Below are 25,149 nucleotides of genomic sequence, written 5' to 3'. Positions count from 1 at the left end.
AAACTCAGGAACGCTTGCTTACCAACCCTCTAAATTTTCATGGTGATACACAAAACAGTCAGAGAGAATCAAGAGTTCAAAGTGTAAAAAGGGGGGGGGAAACAGAGCCCTTTTGGACTTTTTTCTGTCAGAGTTCTCATAATCTGTTGAAATTAACTAAAAATCAGCCATGTTCACAGAGTACCTATAATCCTATTACTGACCTTGCCCCATACTCTAACGTTCATCTTCTGCAGTTTAAAAGTTTAAAAAATGCCTGGCTGATTTTTAATTAATTTAAGAACTTTTGGCTTGAACTCAATGATGATGTCGGGCGTGCTCAGTAAGTACCAACTGTCAGTGTTCTAAAAGCCGGACTCACAACTGCTGGCTTGCCTAATCAGAGGGCCACACCAGACTTTTGATTTCACATGAGACAGTCCTGGCTTCCCGCAGAGAATCTGTGCAGTTTGTGAAGGGTGCTGAGAGGAGACTTCTATTCTGCTGACCAAGCTCCAGTGGCCACTCTGATTGGAGCTCTGTGAGTGGAACAGGGCATCTCCTAGCAACTCTCAGCACCTTCACTAACTACACTTCCCAGGATTCTTTGGGAGAAGCCATGACTGCCTAAAGTGAAATAAAGGTCTGGTGTAGATGTGGTCAGGGACAACTATAGTTTAAATTTGGGTGGGAGACTACATGTGCCTGCTGTAGAATAAAAAGGTGGGGGAAACCCTGAAAAGCAATGATACTGTTCACAATGTTTTCCTTTTGGAAAGGAAAGGGGCTTCCCCTCTGTCCAGTGCCCATCCAGCCAATCTCCTCCTCTCCCCCTTCCTTCCTCCTGCTCCCCTTCCTGCCCTCCTCCTCCCTCTGCCCCTCCCCCAGGTCAGTTTCACCTATCTCAAGCATGATTGCACAGGAGTAAACCCCACTGAAGTAAAAAAGCATGCAAATATCAAACCTGCCCTCCCCTCCTCCCCCCTCCTAACCCCTCTTGTCCCTTCCCTCCCCCTTCCTTCACCCCTTCTTCCCCCTCCCCTATCCCCTTCCAATCCCTTCCTTCCCCCCTCCTCCTCCCCCCTCCTCCTCCCCCATGGTCAGTTTTACCTATTGTAGGACTATGACCAGGGAGACCAGGGTTCGCATCCTCACACACCCATGAAGCTCACTGGGTGTCCTTGGGCCAGTCACTGCCTCTCAGCCTCAGAGGAAGGCAATGGTAAATCACCTCTGAATACTGCTTACCATGAAAACCTTATTCATAGGGTCTCCATAAGTCGGAATTTACGTGAAGGCAGTCCATTTTATTTTCAAGCATGATGGCACAGGAGTAAATCCCACTGAACTCAATAAGTATGCAAATGATCAAACCTGCCCTCCCCTTCTTCTCCCTCCCATCACCTCCCTTTTGTCCCTTCCCTCCCCCTCTAGAAAATATATTTTCTAGATCTATTTCAGACCTGGTTTTGGTACTGAGATCACCTTGGTTGCCCTGCATGATGGCCTTTGTCAGAAAAGAAAAGGGAGAGTGTGTCACTGTTGATTCTCATTCACGTTTCAGCATCTTTCGATACCATTGACCAAGGTATTTTTCTGGGAGACTGCCCAAGTTGGGAGTAGGGGGGCACTCTTTTACAATAGTTCCACTCCTATTGAATCCTGACGAGATACAGACTGTGTGGGTGAGTGGTTCCTGGATCTAGGAAGCTGATAAGTTGCCTGCCCTGGATGGTGTCACATTCTCCCTGAAGGAGTAGATGCATAGTTTGGGAGCATTCCTGAATCCAGCTCTCCCCCTTCCTTCACCCCTCCCCCCTCCCCTTCCAATCCCCTCCGTCTCCTCCCCCTCCTTCTGCTCTCCTCTCCCCCTTCTTCCTTCCCTCTACTCTCCCCCCTCCTCCTTCTGCCCCATTGTCAGTTTCACCTATCCTACCCAAAATTGCACAGGAATAATTCCCAATGAATTCAATAAGCATGTAAATGATTAGACATATCTTTTCCCTCCTTCCCCTCTCCTCCCCCTTCCTTCTTCCTCCACTCCACTCCAGGTGTCCCTCCCCATGGTCAGTTTTACCTATCCTAAGCATGATTGCAGGGGAGTAAATCCCACTGAACTCAATAAGCATGCAAATGATCAATCCATTCTCAGCAAACTTGCACTGGATCCCATTTTTTACCTCCCGGACTAAAAAGCAGAGAAATTTACTAAGAGGCAAAAACCCTTGCGGTTTAAGAATGTACCTATAGCCACAGATATTTCTATCAAACTTTAAAAAGCAGGGAAATTGGGCAGCTATAGTGAATGCACCAGGGGAGCAGGAGACCTGACTTCCTCTCTGAGATATTGGACTACCCTACAAATTGGTCAAAATGCAAAGACAATTTGGATTGGTCTTTCACAATCCAATCCATTTCCTGTGGAGCTTGGAAGAATTTGTTAACATGTGCCTCTGAGCATATGGTGAGTGGTGGCAACACCTGTAGTCAGCCCAAAGAACAGAAACAAGAGATGTGCTGTGCTGATCTTGTTTTAGCAGGGAGGAAGCAACCAAATTAAAACAATTGATATAGTTCATATAGTCACTTTAAATATGTTTGATTTACTTTGCAATTTTAGTGAAGTTTCCTATAGTAAATCATTCTCTTTTGCTTCCGCTTCTGTGAATATGTGAAGTACAGCAACACTTTGCAACACTAAAAAAAAGCTCCAAAAACAATTGTGGAATAATGGCACTGACTGTTCTGCAGAATAGTTTCCAATGGACATGAGGTGTGTCTCAGTTTGCACAAGATAAAACAGTGGGAGGTGAAATATATTCTAGAAAATTCTAGGTGTGCTCTATGTTTTTAATTTACCATGCCCACCTTTCCTTAAATGGAGTAGTTTAAGCAAAGCAGGCTGAAAACATGCATCTTGGGCAGGCCAAGTTTGTTTTTTCGAATAGCTAGAGTCATTGCTTAAGTAGCAACATCTTGTAATTCGTCTGATTTTACATCAAACTGCAGTTTCAGATTCAACTGTTAATGTGCCCAAAATAGAAATGGAGCACAACCTCCAGTTTGAAACAAAAAAGGCTATCTTCACCATCATATGACATCGACCAATAAAAAGGCGAAATTAATAAAAAAATTGACATAGATTTCTACTATGAATAATGAGAGAAATATAATTTTCTAGGTTAGATTCTCTGTAGAAACAGTAGTAACACAGAAAAGAAGCAAAGTAAGAATGACACCAACAAACATACAAAAATGTAATTCTCCATCTTTGGAGATGGCAGGTGTTGCCACTACTCACCATATGCTCGGAGGCACATGTTACCAAATTCTTCCAAGCTACACAGGAAGTGGATTGGACTGTGAAAGACCAACCCAATGGTGTTTGCATTTTGACAAATTTGTAGGGCTGTACAGTATCTGAGAGAGGAAGTCAGGTCTCCTGCTCCCCTGGTGCATTCACCATAGCTGCCCAATTTCGCTGCTTTTTAAAGTTTGATAGAAATATCTGTTGGCTATAGGTACATTCTTAAACTGCAAGATTTTTTGCCTATTAGTGAATAACTATAAAGTCCTTATTACTATCTAGAGTAATTCAGGGGCACTGTGAGAAGGGGGTAATGGTGGCCATGACTAAAAGTGGTGGAGAATATTCAAAGCAAACTTTTCAAACTGGTGTTTTTTGGTGGTGGTGAGAAAAATAAAAATGTCAGAAATTTTCTCAGAAAAATGTCTTCTGAGAAACTTTGCTTCAGCTGTACACACATCACTTTAATGCATGCAATTTAGACCATAAAGTGTCAGAATCAGAGAGCATATAGAAATATTTTCCAGTTCGAAATAAGTAGCAGCTCACTGATGAAGATCCATACCTGTTAAAAACTGCTTTATAGGTTTTGCAACAGAATCACCAGGTGCCTTGATATAATGTGGATACACTTCAGGCAGTCTCCTGGAAAATAAAAATTAATTAAGGGCAATACCAATACAAGGGTATTTACCATTTTTCTTTTGATATAACTGTTATGGCTGAAAATGCTTGACTGTAATTCCCAGACCTGACTTTGGTCTCACAGTTATGTGCAATGCATAGAAAATGTACTGGCATTCACAATATTTTTTTCTGTTTTTCATTAACTAGATCTCCTCCCACTAAATATTCTCCACTTAGGGTAGAGTGGGCAACCTGCAGCTGTCCTGTGGCCCTCCATCTTATTGCACGTGTCTCTCCGCATTTTCCTTCCCTCCTGTTTTTGCCTCTCCCCCAGGACTTGCTGCTTCATCAGGGGCTTCTGGCCTCCAATGATTCTGCCTTTCCTCAATAGTTAATTGCTAAAGCTAGCAGTGTCAACATCTCTGTTTAGCAGTGCATGTGTGCACGCCCGCACATACACAAGCAGATGGTATACAAGCCTTTTTTCACTGCATAAAGTGCAGAACCTAGTACAGGATACATATAGTCAACTGTGGTTATCTTAATGTTCAATTTTTAATAGTGTTTTGAGGCTGGAAAGAAAGAACAAAGTCTTAAACTGGTAGAATGATCTTACTGAAAACAGGAAGAGCTATGAAATATCCCTTTGACAAAAAATGATAATGATCTATATGGCAAAGTTTCAGCAAATCTTTACAGGATATGTAGTATTGCTATTATCTTTGCCCAAGTTAGTAATTTTTAGCTTCGTTTATAAGAACAACTGATGTATTTTTAAATACAGAAAATAACTTACACTATTGTAATTTCCTTTGTGCTGTTCATCATTTTAGCGATGTTTTTTCTTGCTTCCTTTTGTAGGTTGTGATTCTGTTTATCTGATGTTGTTTCTGCTTTTGCTCCAAGAGAGGCATTTCTTTAAGAAAATGTATGAACAAGAGTCACATTATTCCATTGCTTATAAATGTATAATCACAACACATCATATGATTTCTTCGACTCTTATATTTAAAATACCATTCTCACTGGATAATAGACTCTGTATTATTACATTTCATAGGGATGGGCCAAGACCAAATTCTGGCTGGTCCTGGTTCCACACGAAACTGAAATAAAGTCCTTCCTGTTCCACTTGCAAGTGTTTTTTGTTGTTGAAGTCCAAATAAGTTCTACAAACCACATGGGGTTTTTTCCCCCATAAAAACACACACACACCAGGTGCTCTGAGGGCTTGCTTTGTTGTTTAAAAAATTACAGCCACCTACAAGTGGCTACATAGGTAGCACATGGGGCTCCTGTCACCATGCATGCTGGGGGAAAAAAGATCTCCCTGGGAGCAAAGCATCTTAATGATGTGCTGTTGCTCTCAGGGGAATTTGTATAGAAAAAAAGAGGCTTCCCCCATATTTCTATGAAAGAAAAGGGGGCAACCATTTCCCCCCCATAGTTTTGCCTGAGAGCAATGGCATGTCATCAGCATCCATCAATCCCAGGGAGACTTTTCATTGTGGGCAATGGCAGGAGCCCTGCATGCTAGCTAGTCAGCCACTTATAGGTATGTATACTTACTTCTGAAAAACAACAGGGAGGACAGAATAGCAGTCCTCAGATCACCTCATTTGAGGTGATCTTATGAGATCTGTAAGATGACTGGAGGATCCAGCAATGTGGAGATTCAAGAGCAGGACCAAATCCAATCTGCACATTTGTCCAGATGGTCAGGAGGGTGTGATTCTGCATTGGACTGGCTTTTGCTTTTGGCAAACTGCCAACCATTTCTATTGACAACTCAGTCCTATGAATGTTTTGCAGTGGTGCAGAAATAATGACTTGTACTTCCACAGTAGTTTCTCCCTGCTGCAGCAACTTTTACCTCTGAGAACTTACTATCAGGAAAACCAACTGTTTTTGATTTGATGCTAATAACTTGGGAGGCTGGGGTCTTGCATCCTTCCATTTTCTATGAGATGAAATGCAAGTGCTCTAGATTTACACAACTGCACCACAACTCATGGATCCAGCAGGGCCCTTATAGTTGGTTCCTAGTGACAGAGAGCCTTAGACAAAGTGATCCTTAAGCAATATGTATAGCACAGTGGGGAGGACAGCCTTGCTGGGAATCCAGAGTCTGTGAGTTCAAATCCCCGCTCGTGTCTCCTGGGTGTAAAGGGCCAGCTAAAGATCACCCCCACAGTGAGTGGCTCAGGGGTTACGTGCCCTGCCACCTGGGCAGTCGTGGGCAAGCTGTATAGTCCCAAGAAGCCCAGTTGACCCCCAGCTGGCAGGTGTGGACAACGAAGGGGCAGGCTTGTGCAGCTGTGACAAGCTGAGCAGGCCCTAGCCAGCTGGGGAGGACTAGCCTCAGAGGGAGTTAATGGTATACCCCCTCTGAATACCACTTACCATAAAAACCCTATTCATAGGGTCACCATAAGTCAGGATCAACTTGAAGGCAGTCTATTTCCATTTTCATGCATTGTGTCGATCATTAGATAAATAAGAGTAACACTATATGGTATCAGTGAAGGCATACCTTTGAATGCTCCATGAAACAACTACAGAAAAATCAGAATTTTCTGAATTAAGCTCCTCAATCATATTTTTTCTGCTGGGAGGGCTGATAGTCCATAAGGAATCTGAATTGCCTTCTAGGTATGCAACAGTTATATCTTCCATACCGTAGTTTTCTAGAAACTGTAAAGCAGCCTAAAAATGTAAAGGAGGAAGATGAAATTTTTATCCCTTTACCTTCAAATTCTTATTGATACAAAGGAGCCCAGGGCAGGAGGTTCATATGGGGAAACGTGGCCCCTTAGTATAGTATACTGTATACAGCCACTCTTGTGGCTGTATAATACAGCAGTTATATCAACTCCAAGTACTCTCCATAGAGACTGATTTTCTAGATATATTTCAGACCTGGTTTTGGTACTGAAATCACCTTAGTTGCTCTGCATGATGGCCTTTGTCTGAAAAGGAAAGGGAGAGTGTGACGCTGTTGATTCTTGGGGATACGGGGGCACTGTTTTACAATAGTTCCACTCCTACTGAATCCTGGCGAGATAGAGACAGGGTGGGTGAGTGGTTCCTGGGTCTAGGAAGCTGGTAAGTTGCCTGCCCTGGATGCTGTCACATTCTCTCTGAAGGAGCAGATGTATAGTTTGGGAGCGTTCCTGAATCCAGCTCTCCCCCTTCCTTCACCCCTCCCCTTCCAATTCCCTTCTCCCCACTCCTTCTGCTCCCCTCTCCCCTTCTTCCTTCCATCTACTTTCCCCTCCCCCTCCTCCTTGCTAGGTGGTGCAGGTGCCCTGGAAGCACTGCTTACTGCAGGTGCGTCTGCTCAAGTGTAGGGGAGGATGGCAGAGAGAGAGAGACCAAGCATAGGGTCGTGACTGCCCCTTGCCCGCTTGCTTGAGTGTACGGAGAGAACTGAGCTCAAAGCTTTAGAATGGTATAGCAAGATGCTACATGATGAAAAAAAAAAGGCAAGGTAGGCATCCGTGGGTGCATTTTGGAAGAAGCTTTCAAGCGGTCAGTATGCAAGGCTCACCTAATTTGGTTGTTTCGTTTCAGACATGCGTATTGTTAGTTTTGAATAAAATGTTTGCTGAAATATGTTGAACTGCTCTTCTTTTTTGTAGTGCAGGAACCTATCCCTATTCTTTCCATGTTATTCCTACCTCTGGTACCAAAGTTTCTGTTAAAGAAGAAAGGTCCAGGAGTGCATCTACTTCGTTAACTGAGGTATTACTATACTCCTGCATGTGGAATGCTGCTGCCTCCTTTTGCACATACACATAGGAACTTGTCACACCCTGTTGTGTATTCAGCCCTTCTTCCTTGCATGTCACCATGGAGTCCAGTGGGGATTGTATGTAGATGCTGGGAATGAGCTCAATGAGATAATCAGCTTGATCATATTGGGAATATGAAATGTTTTTGATGATTTCACAATCACCACATATATTTTTTATTTGTATACTGGCTTAAAGCACTTAAAATCAGGCATTTAAAATAATAAAATTACTTACCGTATTCTTCTCAAAATGTTTTTTGAAATCAGTGTATTGCTTTGCTGTCATATTTTTTAGTTGACTCTGCTGAGCACTCATAGTAAAAATAGGCTGGAAAGTAAGAATACAAAGTTCAATAAGTTACAGGGTGTGTTTTTCTTAAAATAGCAGGAGCAGCAGGTTTCCTTTTTACTAAAACTCAAGGCATACATTAATGTAAGAAAAAATTAGTATTTAAAGGAAACGAATGAAAGGCCACATATGGTATTTTAGTTTCTAGTTTGTACCTGGTAGCCTCCTAAAGTTATTGTGATGGATACATCAAGAGGCTTATTTGTGACGCCTGCAACAGATTTGATTAGAGACATGAAGAGCAGTGGGAACCATACAATACAAATCAGCAAAACGATAATCATGCCACCCATTCCATACTTCACAGCCTTTTTCTTCCTCTGGCCCCTTGGCTGCGGATATCTCTGTAATAAAAAATATCAAACATTAGGAAAAATGTGTTTTTCTAGGGTTTTAAAAAATTCTTTTAATTTTGGATTTTATGGATCAACCATTCTAAACTGTGAACCTTATTTAATTAACTCTTTAAAAAATGATACAAGTATTTTTAAAACATAGTGTAGACTTATTTTCATTCATATTTTCTTCAAGGAACATACCCTGCCAATCTTTCCAACTACAATTAACCTTTTCAATGTTATTATTAATGCAGTCTTAAAAGTTGCAGGCTGGAGGATAGGTTGAACTCCCTTAAAAATCATATCATCCACGATAAAGAGAGAGAGAAAGAGAGGGGACAATAAGTTAAACCAAGTACCCATATAATGAACATGAGTCATCATACATCACAACTTGTTTTGCAGAGGATGGTAATTTAGCTGACAATGATGACAAAATCCCTTTGCAACACCCTGGCTTGGCCTATGTGAATTAGATTTCCAGTCATGTTTTTAGGGCTTTTCCTAGAGTAGTTGCTTTGGGTCCTATCTTCAAAATCACTTCATCATGTGGTAGCTGTCGGAAAGAACAACTTGTGCATCCTGAATATGATCTGCTGTCATGTACTGAACTCAGTTGTTGGCATTCCACTGCTAACCCACATGCTGAATTCTGCAGTGACATACTAAAAGCCAAGGCAGTACAGGGCAGTAGCGGTACACTGCTGGTCTAGCAAACACTATCAGATGACACTCAACACAGGCTTTTTTTTTTTGAAGGCCAGAAGTTGTGAGAATAGGCCCTTAGATGATCACTTAGAGGACTTAGATAGTCCTCAGCAATCAGCTGATGAAGAAGAGTTATTAAACTAAACTATAGAACGGTGTTCATAGGGTTACTGTGATCTCAAAATGAAGAAGAGAAAAGGAAATAAACTGAAGAAATAGGAATTAACAACATTTGCTGACAATGGTTTAAAAGAGCTAACAAGGCATGCAAAATACTGATTGCAAGCCAAAAATAATAAATTAGAGTTGCAACCTAAATCCTGAAGTTAGTGGCAACATTTCAGCTGCTTTTAATGGATCTGGAGTGTACCCATGGTTAAAACATTGCAGTGGTCCATTTAGAAACTATATCCTGGAGTTCACATAAATTTATGTTTAACAGTTATGCTTTTGGTTAAGAGTTCCTGTTTCAGGTAAGTAAATAAGGAACTTTTTGGACCATTGCATTTGAACCAGGTTCAGTTGTTATTTATAACTTTTTATGCCCTGGCCTTAAGTTCCTAGTTTTTTTTAAAATCACCATTAAGTTATTTCAGCTCTTCTTTTCAGAAGTCTTAAATTTAACCTTTCTTGGAGACTCTCAGTTTTAATTTTTGTCTGACTTTTAAATGGTCTCTGGGATCCACATATACAATCAGATGTTTACAGTTACAGACACAATTGTTTATTTATCTGTGAAGGTACCTGAAAGAAAATTAGATGAGCACAAAACTACGTGAAGCACCTCCAACATAGAACTAATCCAGCATCCTGTTCTCACAGAGGCCAACCAGATGCCTATGGAAAGTCCATCGGAAAGACATGAGTGCAACAGCACTTTCCCGCTCACGATCCACAGAGGCATACTACCTGTTATACTAGAGGTAATATAGCCATCATGACTAGTAGCCATTGACATACTTATCCTCTATGATTTGTCTAATCTCCTTTAAAGCTGTACAAGCTGGTAGTCATCACATCATCTTGTGGCAGTGAATTCCAGTTTAGCTATGTGTTGTGTGACGAAAGACTTCCTGAATCTTCTAACATTCAGCTTCACTAGATGACCTCAGGTGCCAATATTATGACAGATATATATATATATATCTCCCTACCCACTCTCTCTGTACCATACATAATTTTATACACCTATATCTTGTCCCTCTTTACTTGTCTCTAAAAAGCTCCAAATGCTGCAACCTTTCATAAGGGAGTTGCTCCAATCCCTTGTTAATTTTTGGTTACCCTTTTCTGAACCTTTTTCAGCTTTACAATATCCTTTTTGATGTGTGGTGACTAGAACTGTACACAGAATTCCAAATGTGACCATACCACAGATTTGTATAAAGGCAGCTTTATTTTCAATCCATTTCCTAATGATTCTTAACATGGAATTCACCATTTTCACCACTACTGCTGTGAAACGTTATATACATGTACATAAGCAAATACCTTCATATTCCTTTTTTGGAATATGATTCTCAGATATGTATTTTCTATCTTGAATTTCTTCAAGATCTTGCAAAATGATCTATCCCTTCATTACAAATGCTATGATAAAAGATGTTAAAAAAATGATTTTCTTACTTTTTCAGACTCTCGCCAGCACTTTAGGATGAATATATGAGCATAAATATCTTCAACACAGATCCAGCTAGAAAGGCTTAATGTGGTATCTGTCCAAACCCAGTCCATTACTGCCCTCAGCTCAGTCAAGAATGGCACCAAGCGGAATCTAAAGAAAGAGAAATCACCACAGATGAAAGATCCGTTTTAGCTTGAAGAATATTAAACAAGTTGCAGCATTAATTTAAGGTTTCAGGTAATTTATGTGTTGATTAAGTGTCTTTGATACATTTTATGAGTTCTAAAATATTAGTTACATTCTCATCATTCATGGGTTCTAACTTAGCATGAGTAGCTGCTCTGCTTGCACAAAGGAACTTTAAGTTTTACCCTCATGCGGTAAAGCCTCCCCCCACCAAGAAGCACCCTGTAAGGTATGGCAGCCTCCAAAGTAATTTTTGCCCCTTCCCATGCATTAGAAGCACTTTACCACTTGTGCATGGAAGTGGGTGAGTCTGGATCTCACCCATGTAGCTTAGATTTATTTCATGATGAATCACCAACCTTAGTACCATTTGTCTGCACTGATGATCATCAAATCATATTAAATGACTCAGCATCACAAAACATAGAAAACCTTAAGGTGCCAAAAATAAAACAACAAGTGTATGCCACCCTTGAAGACCCTATCTGGGGGTAAAAGCAGACTATTTTTTTTAAAGTGTGACAAAGAGAAATAAGATGTGTATAAATACTCACCCTTGAAATAAGAAGAGGTTTACATAATTATAACTTTTTGTGAGGAAATTGCCGAGTACACGGGTTGGGTAGCCACAGCGTATCTGATATGCTGATAATCCAAAATAAACACATTTCACAAAATACCAAAGTTGTGCAACTGTATTTTGGCTAAATTTCCTGCAACATAAAACAGATGGGATAAAATGAAGATAAATATACTTTTTTCCTACTGGGGGCAACATTCTCTTGGGCATAATTGCTGGATCTTGTGTTGTTACAGGATAGTGTGTGTGTGTGTATGAGAGAGACAGAGAGACAGAGAGAGGGAGAGAGAGAAATGGTGGCCATCACAGAAAAATTGTGAAGAATATTCAGACAATATTCTGTAATGTGGCCTTTTTCTAGGGGACAGAGGTCAGAACAAGAAAAATCTCAGAAACTTTATCAGAAAAATGTATTCTGAAAAATTTCAGGTCATCTCCAGTTTAAATAGACTCTGGACACCTGTTTTTAGAAAGAGGGCAAATGCAAGTTCAACAATACATCTGCAATGTATTAAGCAGCTGACTGGATGATGCTCAAATGATCCAGTAATGTAGATTATTTGATTCCAGATTCTTCAAACCATTAGTAGGAAAAACACACTGGAAAGTGCAGACACTTACAAAGGCTCAACATATAAATCTATTTAAACAGTTAATACTGAGCTATCAGGAGGATGGAGCGGATTAGACATTAAAATGAATTTCCTAAACTTTTGCAAATCACATTTTAAAGAAGAGATAATCCAGGTTTCATAAGGAAATATTCTGCATTTTTTTTACCATTCTAGTCACCTAGGAGTATTTTTCCTTATATAATTGTGCCCATGAGTTGAAATCTGCCCTCTTGGCATTTTCATTTTTTAGGAAAACCAGAGGTCTATGACTTCTGAGAGAGCCTTTCCCAACTATAGCACCCCAGGTTAGAATATGCTCTCCCTTGTGGTCCAGCTGTTGCTTTCTATTTTTAAGGCACTGGTTCAGGGGTTCTTAACCTGTAGTTCCATGGGTGGGCTTCCGGGCTTCTGTGAACTGGGTGCAAAAATAAATAAATTACAGTGTAATAAAATTAATTGTATTAATTATTTATAGGGGCCCTTAACTTTCATCAGATTCTCAAAGGGATCTATGACCCAAAACCTGTTAAGAATCACTGCACAAGGTAAACACTCTTTCATCATGCCTTTTGATTGATATCCTCAGAGGAAGGCAGTGGTAAACCACCTCTCAACACTGCTTACCATGAAAAACCTATTCATAGGGTCGCTGTAAATCAGGATTGACTTGAGGCAATCCATGTCCATGTGTTTGATTGATATAAAATCTCTGGCCTGTTTTATTCCCAGAAATCTGCTACAGGAGGGTGGGGTGTAGATTTCCATTTGTTTTGTGATTCTATTATGTCATGCAGATTTTGTTTGGAAGACTGCAACTGATGTCATCTTTGTGTTTACAAAATGTCAATAAAAACTGTATTTAAAAAAATCACTGGCCTGTGTATTACTATATCTAAAGATAACTGGGTTTTGAGTAGCAGTTATTTTATAGTTTTACGATAGTTTCTTTTAATGTTATAATCAGCTCTAAGGCATTTAAACAAACAAACAAATAAATAAATAAATACAAATTCTTCCAAATCTTGTTAACTGCATTCAGGTGCCTGTTTTAGTATGAAACAGCCTTTGATCTTTCTGAATCATAGGCATGGTGGTATACGACAGTGTTGCTGTTCATTTTCTGTATCGGCATAATTAGTTTCAGGCTGATTCTTCCTTTACAAACTGGTTGTTCAAAATACTTTATAGGCTGTGATGGGGAAGCAAGCATAGCTTCTGCTCCAAACCAGTTTCAACTGATACAAAACCAGCAGAGCTGGGAAAAGCTTAGGCTGCATTACAGCAGTTATCTTAGATTTATAATAAAATGTATACTTAAAACATTGTTTTCTTCTTGTTAATCAACCAAAGAGTGATGTTCTAGTGATGTTCTATTCTGCTCAGCAGCAGGTGTTATTTCTGTTTATTAAAGTATCTAAACCAGGGCTGGGCAACCAGGGGCCCTCCAGATGTTGTTGGATCAACTCCCATCAGACCCAGTCAAGATTGCCAATGGTGAGGGCCAATAGGAGTTGTAATCCCACAACAACTGGAGGGGCACAGGTTCACCATCCCTGATCTACAGAGTCGCCTCATTCACACATCACTTTCAACCACAGTTAAAATGGTTAAATGTGAATATGCAGCATGTTGTTGCACACTGCTGAAATCATGGACGCTTCACTTTTCCCTCACTCCTGCTGGGAAAAAAGCCATGGTCTGACTGATTGAGAGTGCTCAATGGCCAACTGACTAGGTGTGTGGGAACAGGAAGTTGGAATGGCTAGAACTCTGAACAGGAAGCACTCCACACTGCAGCATTTTGTTGCTGATCCTATTGGTATCTTACATAATATTATTTATTTCCTGTTTCATAACCTGATCCATTGTGAGCACTAACAATACAAGACTTAAACATACACCAATCATATTATTAATCTAGTTGTTTGGATCCATATAAAATCCTATTGTTATCTTCACAGAAGTATCATAACATCTACTAGTTTAGGATAAATTTACTAATAAGCAAAAAAACCCTTGTGGTTTAAGAACATACATAGAGCCAACAGATATTTCTATCAAACTTTAAAAAGCAGGGAAACCGGGCAGCTGTAGTGAATGCACCAGGGGAGCAGGAGACCTGACCTCCTCTGTGAGATATTGTACTGCCCTACAAATTTGTAAAAATTATTATTATTATTATTATTTGCCTGATACCCAAAGGTCCCCAAGTGACTTACACAATGTTAAAACAAAGCAAATAAAACAAGCTATAAAAACATAACAATAAACAACAACAAGAAATAGTTATACTACCCCCCCACAGCCACAGGAAGATTTGGCAGCATATTAAAAATAATTTAAATTTATATCCTGCCCTTCACCCCAGTAGGAGCCCAGGGCTGTAAACAAAGACACAAAAAACACTCTAAAACATCATAAAACCAATATATTAAAATAATATTTAATAATTATTTAATAACAAATATTATTTTAATAATATATTAAAAACAAACATCTTCAAAAACATGTTAAAACAAAACATCTTTAAAAACATCTTTTTAAAAAAAGATTTAAAAACATCTTAAAAAGAAATTCCAACACAGATGCAGATTAGGATAAGGTCTCTACTTAAAAGGCTTGTTGAAAGAGGAAGGTCTTCAGTAGGCGCCGAAAAGATAACAGAAATGGCACCTAATATTTAAGGGGAGGGAATTCCAAAGGACAGGGGCCAATACACTAAAGGTTGCCTTCCTATGTTGTGGGGATCAGATGTGATAAGGTGGTATCTGCAGGAGGTCCTGACCTGCAGAGCATAGTGATTGACTGGGTATATAAGGGGTAAGAGGCTCTTTCAGGTATCCTGGTCCCAAGCTGCATAGGGCTTTGTACCCAAACCAAAACCTTGAACTTGGCCCAGTAGCTAATGGGCAGCCAGTGTAGTTCTTTCAGAAGTGGGGTAACATGCTGGCAATACCCTGTCTAAGTGAGCAGTTGCACCACCACTTTTTGTACCAGCTGCAGCTTCCGGACCAACCTCAAGGGTAGCCCCACATACAGCGCATTACAGTAATGCAGACAGGAGATTACCAGTGCGTGGACAACAGGTATCCCAAACCAAAATCAACCATAGGTGTCTCACCAGCCAAAGCCACTGAGGTCACCTGGGCTTCTAGTGACAAAGATGGATCCAGGAGCACCTCCAAACTATGAACTTGCTCTTTCAGAGGGAGTAGGCCCCATCCAAAGCAAGCAACTGACTGATTATCTGAACTCAGGAACCACCAACCCAAAGCACCTCTGTCTTCCTAGGATTCAGACTCAGTTTATTGGCTCTCATCCAGCCCACCACAGAGTCCAGGCACTGGTCTAGGGCTTGCACAGTCTTCTCTGTGCATGTCACCTAGCGGTTGAAGGCAGAAGAGCACTGTTGAATTTTGCAGGGACTTCCTGCTCTGCATAGCTCCTTGCTCCAATTCTTGATGACAAGCCCACTAATGAGGAGAGCAGTGATAGGAACCACAAAAATAAGATGAAACACAACAGCACTCATACACACTCTGCTAGAGGCCTATTCTGGAGTAGTGATGGCAGCCCAGCCCTCCTAAGGAGCGGCCCTGAGATCATCTTTTGACATACACAGAGAAGACCATTTCACGGTAAGAACAAATGTTTCTTCTCCTGTGCATGGAAAGATGATCTCAGTTGGGACATACCAAAGCTGACCCATGTAGGGTGGTAATACCACTTGGCTGAAAATTACTATTGGTCTGAGATAACGTGCTATAGTACTGTCCTTTGAAAGGCTGCCTCTGTGGACACATATGTGTTAATCTAAATCCCAGTCAGAGAGAAGGGGAAAAAGGAAACTCCACCAATACATACAGGGAGAGAGTCAGCTCAGTCTTTGCTAAAAAGGGCAGCTTCAGCCTTCCTTAAACACAACCACAAGCTCTGTTTCCCTAGGTTAAAGAAAGGTCAGGCTGTTCTAGGTGGGAAAACAACAAACAAAAGTCCTTAAACAGCCCCGCCCCTTGCTAAGGAAGGAAGCCTGCCTTCCTGCCTTCAAAGGAAGGAAGCCTGAGATAATCCTAAAGAGTTAAGCCCCAGCTGATAGCTGATAGTTGAGCCATCAGCCTCAATTAACACATCACTGGCTGGCAGCAGTAGCTGGGAGGGACCAGCTACACATATAAATTCAGAGCACCCTAGCGAGGGAGCCTGCTCCATGAGCTAGAGGGAGCCCCAGCTGACCAAGCGTCAAGGCCCCAGCTGACCAAGCGTCAAGGCCCCAGCTGACCAAGCGTCAAGGCCCCAGCTGACCAAGCGTCAAGGCCCCAGCTGACCAAGCGTCAAGGCGAGTTAAGCAGCAGAGCGAGTTCAGCAGCAGGGCAAGGAGGCCAGGGCCCCCCACTCTGCCCGTCTGTTCCCTGACCTCAACTAAACCGCAGTCCCCAACCCATTGATGTAAACAAAACAAAACTATGCAGGTAAGAAGCCAGCAGGGATGTGGGGGCTTTCCAGTTTTTTGCACTGCCTGCAGCATGTACGACTATCTGCCTGTTGGACAGAAGTCGTGGGTGTGCTCTCGGTGCAATGAGCTCCTGGCTCTCCGGGAACGACTTCATTTCCTTGAGACCAAGGTGGCTGACCTGGAAAAGCTGAGAGAAGCAGAGAGGTATGTGGAGGAGGCCTTCAGGGACGTTATAGCTGTGTCCCACTCCAAGGATGATAGCTCTTCTGCTATCATGGAGAACAATGGTCTCGGGGAAGGAGAGCATCCAGCTGAGGAAGAGGGAAACGATCCCTTAGAAGGGACCCATTCCTTGGGGGATGAGCAGCTATCCTCTCGTGCCGAGGATATATCTCCGGGGGGTGGAGGGATCCTTGTAGTGGGTGATTCGATCATTAGGAACATAGACAGTGGGGTGTGTGATGGGTGTGCAGACCGCAAGGTGTTTTGCCTGCCTGGTGGGAAGGTTGCGGATATCGCCCGTCGTTTAGATAGTTTGGTAGACAGTGCTGGGGAGGAGTCAGTGGTCGTGGTGCATGTTGGCACCAACGACATGGGGAAATGCAGCTGTGAGGTCCTGGAAGCAAAATTTAGGTTGCTAGGTAGGATGCTGAAAGCCAGGACCTCCAAGGTGGCTTTCTCTGAAATGCTACCGGTTCCACGTGCAGGACCAGCCAGTCAGGCACAGCTTTGCAGTCTCAATGCGTGGATGAGACGATGGTGTTGGGTGGAAGGGTTTGGATTTGTTAGGCACTGGGGAACATTTTGGGACAAGCCGGGCCTGTACAAAAGGGACGGGCTCCACTTGAACCAGAATGGAACCAGACTGCTGGCACTTAAAATTAAAAAGGTGGCAGAGCAGCTTTTAAATTGACTGAGGGGGGAAACCCGACAGGAGTTGAGGAATGTCTGGTTCGGAGTAAACCTCCCCCCTGGGATAAAGACCAAAGAAATGATGAAATTTTAAAAGGGGTAGGCCTAGAAGTAGGCATTGTGAGAGCAGGGGAACAGGATATAAATTCAGAAGGGCAAAATTACCACAGGCCAAACCACAAGTGCCAAAGACACTTGAAGAGAGACACTGCTTACAAGTGCCTGTACGCTAATGCTAGGAGCCTCCGAACCAAGATGGGAGAACTGGAGTGCTTGGTCTTAGAGAAGAGCATTGATATAGTGAGCATAACGGAGACCTGGTGGAATGGAGAAAACCAGTGGGATACAGTTATCCCTGGATATAAACTATATCGGAAGGACAGGGAAGGACGTATTGGTGGCGGAGTCGCTCTATACGTGAAAGAAGGCATTGAATCCAGCAAGCTCGAAACCCCAAAAGAGGCGGACTCCTCCACAGAATCTTTGTGGGTGGTGATACCATACCCCAGGAGGGATTTAATACTGGGAACGATCTACCGTCCCCCTGATCAAAATGCTCAGGGAGACCTGGAGATGAGATATGAAATTGAGGAAGCATCCAAACTAGGAAATGTGGTAGTAATGGGTGACTTCAACTACCCGGACATAGACTGGCCGCATATGTGTTCCACTCATGACAAAGAAGCAAAATTTCTAGATATTCTAAATGACTATTCCCTAGAGCAGTTGGTCATGGAACCGACCAGAGGGACGGCAACCCTGGACTTAATCCTCACTGGGGACCGGGACCTGGTGCGAGATGTAAGTGTTGTTGAACCGATTGGGAGCGGTGACCATAGTGCTGTTAAATTAAACATACATGTAAATAGCCAATTGCCTAGAAAATCCAACACAGTCACATTTGACTTCAAAAGAGGAAACTTCAAAAAAATGAGGGGATTGGTAAAAAGAAAGCTGAAAAACAAAGTCCAGAGGGTCACATTACTCGAAAATGCTTGGAAGTTGTTTAAAAACACTATATTAGAAGCTCAACTGGAGTGCATACCGCAGATCAGAAAAGGTACCGCCAGGGCCAAGAAGATGCCAGCATGGTTAACGAGCAAAGTCAAGGAAGCTCTTAGAGGCAAAAAGTCTTCCTTCAGAAAATGGAAGTCTTGTCTGAATGAAGAAAATAAAAAAGAACACAAACTCTGGTAAAAGAAATGCAAGAAGACAATAAGGGATGCTAAAAAAGAATTGGAGGAGCACATTGCTAAGAACATAAAAACCAACAACAAAAAATTCTATAAATACATTCAAAGCAGGAGACCATCTAGGGAGGCGATTGGACCCTTGGTTGATAAGGGAGTCAAAGGTGTACTAAAGAACGATAAGGAGATTGCAGAGAAGCTAAATGAATTCTTTGCATCTGTCTTCACAGTGGAAGATATAGGGCAGATCCCTGAACCTGAACTAACATTTGCAGGAAGGGATTCTGAGGAACTGAGACAAATAGTGGTAACGAGAGAGGAAGTTCTAGGCTTAATGGACAATATAAAAACTGACAAATCACCAGGCCCGGATGGCATTCACCTGAGAGTTCTCAAAGAACTCAAATGTGAAATTGCTGATCTGCTAACTAAAATATGTAACTTGTCCCTCAGGTCCTCCTCCGTGCCTGAGGACTGGAAAGTGGCAAATGTAACGCCAATCTTCAAAAAGGGATCCAGAGGGGATCCCGGAAATTACAGGCCAGTTAGCTTAACTTCTGTCCCTGGAAAACTGGTAGAAAGTATTATTAAAGCTAGATTAACTAAGCACATAGAAGAACAAGCTTTGCTGAAGCAGAGCCAGCATGGCTTCTGCAAGGGAAAGTCCTGTCTCAGTAACCTATTAGAATTCTTTGAGCGTGTCAACAAGCATATAGATAGAGGTGATCCAGTGGACATAGTGTACTTAGACTTTCAAAAAGTGTTTGACAAGGTACCTCACCAAAGACTTCTGAGGAAGCTTAGCAGTCATGGAATAAGAGGAGAGGTCCTCTTGTGGATAAGGAATTGGTTAAGAAGCAGAAAGCAGAGAGTAGGATTAAAGGGACAGTTCTCCCAATGGAGGGCTGTAGAAAGTGGAGTCCCTCAAGGATTGGTATTGGGACCTGTACTTTTCAACTTGTTCATTAATGACCTAGAATTAGGAGTGAGCAGTGAAGTGGCCAAGTTTGCTGACGACACTAAATTGTTCAGGGTTGTTAAAACAAAAAGGGATTGCGAAGAGCTCCAAAAAGACCTCTCCAAACTGAGTGAATGGGCGGAAAAATGGCAAATGCAATTCAATATAAACAAGTGTAAAATTATGCATCTTGGAGCAAAAAATCTGAATTTCACATATACGCTCATCGGGTCTGAACTGGCGGTGACCGACCAGGAGAGAGACCTCGGGGTTGTAGTGGACAGCACGATGAAAATGTCGACCCAGTATGTGGCAGCTGTGAAAAAGGCAAATTCCATGCTAGCAATAATTAGGAAAGGTATTGAAAATAAAACAGCCGATATCATAATGCCGTTGTATAAATCTATGGTGCGGCCGCATTTGGAATACTGTGTACAGTTCTGGTCGCCTCATCTCAAAAAGGATATTATAGAGTTGGAAAAGGTTCAGAAGAGGGCAACCAGAATGATCAAGGGGATGGAGTGACTCCCTTACGAGGAAAGGTTGCAGCATTTGGGGCTTTTTAGTTTAGAGAAAAGGTGGGTCAGAGGAGACATGATAGAAGTGTATAAAATTATGCATGGCATTGAGAAAGTGGATAGAGAAAAGTTCTTCTCCCTCTCTCATAATACTAGAACTCGTGGACATTCAAAGAAGCTGAACGTTGGAAGATTCAGGACAGACAAAAGGAAGTACTTCTTTACTCAGCGCATAGTTAAACTATGGCATTTGCTCCCACAAGATGCAGTAATGGCCACCAGCTTGGATGGCTTTAAAAGAAGATTAGACAAATTCATGGAGGACAGGGCTATCAATGGCTACTAGCCGTGATGGCTGTGCTCTGCCACCCTAGTCAGAGGCAGCATGCTTCTGAAAACCAGTTGCTGGAAGCCTCAGGAGGGGAGAGTGTTCTTGCACTCGGGTCCTGCTTGCGGGCTTCCCCCAGGCACCTGGCTGGCCACTGTGAGAACAGGATGCTGGACTAGATGGGCCATTGGCCTGATCCAGCAGGCTCTTCTTATGTTCTTATAATGCTTAATAAACATATTAGGAGTGGCCCATGTAGCTGCTCTACAAATCTCCACAAGAGAGGTGTTGCATGAGAACGCTGCTGCTGTGGCTGCTGCCCTAGTGGAGTTAGCCACTATCCTGGCTGGGTGAGTGAGCCGCAGTGAAGCATACGCCAGTGTGATACATGCTTTGATTCACCTAGCTAGTGTAGAGGTGGAAACCATGTTCCCTAAGGACGCTGGATGAAAAGACACAAACAATGTCTTGTGAATGGGTTTAGTTTAGGAAACATACTTTTAAGGCCCTTTTCACATCAAGTGAGTGTCATGCTTTTTCTGTGCGGTGAATAGGATTTGGACAGAAGGAAGGAAGCAGTAGCTTCTGTTGACAGTGAAAGGTAGACAGTACTTTAGGATGAAAGGAACAGTGTGAAGGACTACTCTATCCTTATGAAAAACACAGAAATTCTTATCCACAGAGAGGGCATTCAGCTCAGACACTCTACAGGCCAAAGTAATGGCCACAAGGAACAAGACCTTACAGGACAGCAGGCGAAAAGAGACTTGACTTTTGTTGAGCCTTTAACACTTTGTGCAGATCCCAAGTCAGGTAGCGATGGACTGTAGGTGGTGCCAACATAGTTGCCCCATGAAGGAAACACTTCAGGAATGGGTGAGATCCCAGCAGTTTTTCTGGGGCCTTAGACAGAATTGCTGATAATGTTGAAGCCTGGCGCCTCAGGGTATTTAGTCTGAGACCCAATGCTAAGCCCTCTTGTAGGAAGGAGAGGATCTCTTTAATACATGCTTTTCTTGGAAGTATACTTTTCTTCTGCGACTAAGCCTAGAATGCCTTCCATGTAGCCTCATATATTCTAACAGTGGAAGGTTGTCTGGAGGCCATCATTGTTTCCACCACGTGGGCTGGAATGCCTTTCTTCAAGAGATGTTGTCTCTCAACCTCCAGACATGAAGCACCAACCAGCCTGGATCTGGGTGGAGAAACTGTCCCTGTGACAACAGATCTTCCCTGCAGAGAATTTGCCATGGAGGATTGACCGATAGGTTGAGGAGTTCCAGAAACCAGGCTCTCCTTGGCCACCAAGGGGCTACCAGCAGAATTGTTGCCCGTTCGGCTTGGATTTTCTGGATTACCCTGGGGAGGACTGGAAGTGGCGGGAAGGCATACAACTGACCTGGAGGCCACTGGGATGTCAAAGCATCTATAATGGGGAATTTTATATATTCACACATAATAAATATAGATATTAAGAAGGTATATGTTTCAGAATAAGGAATTAAGCAATAGGCCATAGGCCTTTTTTTTGAGACCACAAAATCCAATCTCATAGAAAGGCAATTGAAGTTCAGCCTGAACTTCTTAACCCTGGTTCCCTGCCTTCATTTTATTTACATATATACTATAGGTTATATAGGTTATATAGGTTGGGGAATATATTCAGGGAACCCTAAAAATCGTAGCATTAAATTCAGCCCTGTGACCAAAACTTGGATAGCAGGCAATTCAACTTGCTGTGAACTCTTGTTTTCTTGCCAAGACTCGGCCGGTGAGTAATTGACATATATTTAGCGCAGCCGTTCCCAACCAGTGTGCCTACAGGTGTTGTTGGACCACAACTCCCATCAGCCTCAGCCAGCATTGCCAATGGTCAGGAAAGATGGGAATTGTGGTCCATCAACATCTGGAGGCACACTGGTTGGGAAAGGCTGAATTAGCGTATTGTTTAAAACCAAATGGGCATATAACCTCTGAAGGTATGATTGATAAATTATACTGTTTTGATCTTGGGAAATGGTTTCTTGTGTAGAGCAAGGATGCCAACTAGGGGAAAAATCCTGTAAGAAGAATCAGAGTTTTAAGGAGAGAGATGTTGAGATTTAAATATGATTTCTAAAATAACAAAGTATGCTAAATTGTAATACAACTTTATAAGTGTGTTTTTATTACGAAAAAGGTACTCTGAGGTGGCCTGCCTCTTTTATTTCTCTGAGGCTGAGAGACAGGGGCTGATTCAGAATTACCCAGTGCCTTGTCTTAAATGTATGGTCTCCAAGCACAGTACAGTACCTTAATCCTAACCCTTTTATAGTAAGGAAATGGGATTTCTGAGAAAATATAAGGAATAAGAAACCTATAGCAACAAATACAGCTGTAGGTGCTCATAAACTTTCAGGCACCCTAAGCTAAGCCAAACCTAACCTGGCATCGTTAAGGAACATGGAACAATGGATGTACCGGGTTTGCTTGGAGGCACATTCACAATAGTAACTGGTTTCAACTGGCCTTTCTGCTAGCACCCATTGGTCTGATGACATGTCCCTCCACCGCTGAGCAAAGCGTTGGAGGCAGCCTCCCAACGAAGGTATGTTGGCGTCAGAATTGATGCTTATTCCCTTGCAACTGGGATCCGAACCCCAATCTATTGGGGAAGTGTTGTTGGCCTTTAATCTGGGTATGTTGCCTATTCCAGAAGGTGTAGCTAGTTTGGGTGTCTCTTGTCCTTCCCGGTGTCCTGGAGCCTGGAAAGGACTGCAACGATAGATATGGGTGAAAAGATCTTCAAAAGGATCTTCTGTCATCTCTCTTCCCAGTGGAAGGCATAGATTTTTTATTTTGCTTACATTCCAAGACACCCACTAGGGCATCATCACCAAATAACTTACCTCCCACGTAGGGTTTTGAAGAGAGATTAGAGCGGGCTGTGGTATCAGCTTCCCAGTGGTGCAATCAGAGGGTACTTCAAGTGAAAACACCCTCTGCTAATGACCTTGCTGAAAACTGCATGGCATTGTTGAGCCCCAGCTCTCTCACGAGGCCCAGGGAGGGGAAAGGCATGAGTTTCAGGTTCCTCAGCAGTTAGAAGGCACGGAGGAGCCAGTAGTTGTGAATCTTCTCAAGACCTTGGGGAAGGGAATGAGTTTGATGTCGTGCCAGTTCCCACGAACGACACTGCCTCTGAAGAGGACAACGCGGAGTTCCCAGACATGCCAGTAGAGCCGTTGGGCAATGCTTCGGAGCGTGTGGTAACCCCCCCTTACCAAGCAGTTTTGGGGATGCTTCAGACGCTTCTCCACCCCCTGACCTCGAGGTTGTCGCCAAGGAACCAATTCTTTCGGACGAACTGCTGGAGGCACGCCCCCTTCACCTCGCTTTTGATGCTGTGAGAAAAGGACCAGGCAGAGGGAGAGCGTGCGCAGGAGCCAGATATTGCGATCTAAGACCTTTCCTATTTAAGACTGCAGCTCCTGGATTTGGGCGCTGAGTCAACTTCCTTCATATGTTGCAGAGCATGTGTAGAGTTTAGTTGGGGAATTGAAGTGAGCTGGGAATATGAAGCGCTCTGCTTTCGATGTATCCATTACTTTAATAAAACAAGAATTACTTGTACCTGCGTCTCAGTCTCGTGGCTCCCGCTCTGAATGGGACAGGCATCCATGGATGCATCTGCCATAAACGTCATCATCCAAGAAATTTTTAATAGAGACTTGCAGGTTCTGGCCGGATCCTGTTGTGGACTGTCTAGCAGGTCCTCCAGCCATAGAAGAGAAGCTCTTGTAAAGACTGAAGAGGCCTGGATGGAAAGCACACTAGCCTAATGGATCGTTCAGAGGCCCTTGTCCATTTTACATTCTGTCATGTCCTTGAGGTGAGCATCTGAGTCCTTTGGGTTCAAGGATGGATTTAGTAAATAGACTATGGGAGCGTCTACCAGCGGGACTTTCAGCTGGTCCATGATGTGTTGCTCCAGTGTATAATATTTGTTAGCGGTTGGCACCAACATATTGAATTGCAATGGGACATCAAACTTGGATTTGATCACTTTGGGTAGCAGTGATGGAAGTTTCAGCACCCTTGACTTAGGTTTCAGGTCTGGACATGCTGCTGAAACCCTAGATGATGAAGGAGCTGGAGGATCTTCCGGGGAGTTTAGACTGAGGGCTTCCATTGCCTTGCACAGGAGTGGGAGAAAGTGAGCTTCCCGAAAAGTCCTGTTGGTTGAAATCTCTTCAGATTCTGAGTCCCCACTCCACTCTTCTTTGTCCAGTACAATTAGTTTATTGTCTGGGTCTACAGATGTATCCTCTGCAGGTGGAGGATGTCTACCTGGGGTGGTGGCGTAAGGGCCAGGTGAAGTGTGGGTTGGAGGAGGCCGTGTGTTTGATGAGCAGGCTGTGGAAGATCCCTGCACCACTTGCATCCTAGATGCATCCTGTGGGAGGTGCTGTATTGAAGTTGAAGGGGCTGATAAATCTCTGGATAGATCCATTAAGAGAGAGTCCCTCAGTTGTTCCTTTAATTGTTGCAGTATATGAGCTGACAGTTGTAACTGAAGAGGCTGAACATGAAAACAACAGGGTTGATGCACCCCCCCCTGCAGCTGGTGGGCATGGGGAGTAGAGAGGGGGATTGGGATCTCCCCCCCCCAGTCTCTTGCAAGGCTTGGTGAGATGCAGGTG

The 25,149-nt window shown here is 42.8% G+C and overlaps 1 protein-coding gene across 6 annotated transcripts in view; it reads right to left on the bottom strand.

Annotated features, from left to right (window-relative positions):
- Positions 1–25,149, bottom strand: part of PIEZO2 (piezo type mechanosensitive ion channel component 2) — a 417,861-nt gene that overhangs the window by 6,933 nt on the left and 385,779 nt on the right. For all 6 annotated transcript variants that reach the window (XM_061595221.1, XM_061595247.1, XM_061595237.1 and 3 more), the window contains 7 exons: positions 11,469–11,627; positions 10,731–10,878; positions 8,214–8,402; positions 7,945–8,037; positions 6,447–6,619; positions 4,710–4,829; positions 3,852–3,931 (listed from right to left, as the gene is read on the bottom strand). In XM_061595221.1, coding sequence (XP_061451205.1) covers positions 3,852–3,931; positions 4,710–4,829; positions 6,447–6,619; positions 7,945–8,037; positions 8,214–8,402; positions 10,731–10,878; positions 11,469–11,627 — 962 coding nt within the window. The remainder of the gene's footprint in view (positions 1–3,851; positions 3,932–4,709; positions 4,830–6,446; positions 6,620–7,944; positions 8,038–8,213; positions 8,403–10,730; positions 10,879–11,468; positions 11,628–25,149) is intronic.

This window comes from Rhineura floridana, chromosome 1 (assembly GCF_030035675.1).
Source record: "Rhineura floridana isolate rRhiFlo1 chromosome 1, rRhiFlo1.hap2, whole genome shotgun sequence".
In the NCBI taxonomy this organism is placed as follows: Eukaryota; Metazoa; Chordata; class Lepidosauria; order Squamata; family Rhineuridae; genus Rhineura; species Rhineura floridana.
Note: the sequence above shows the minus strand (reverse complement) of the source record. Positions and strands in the feature narration are given on the sequence as shown.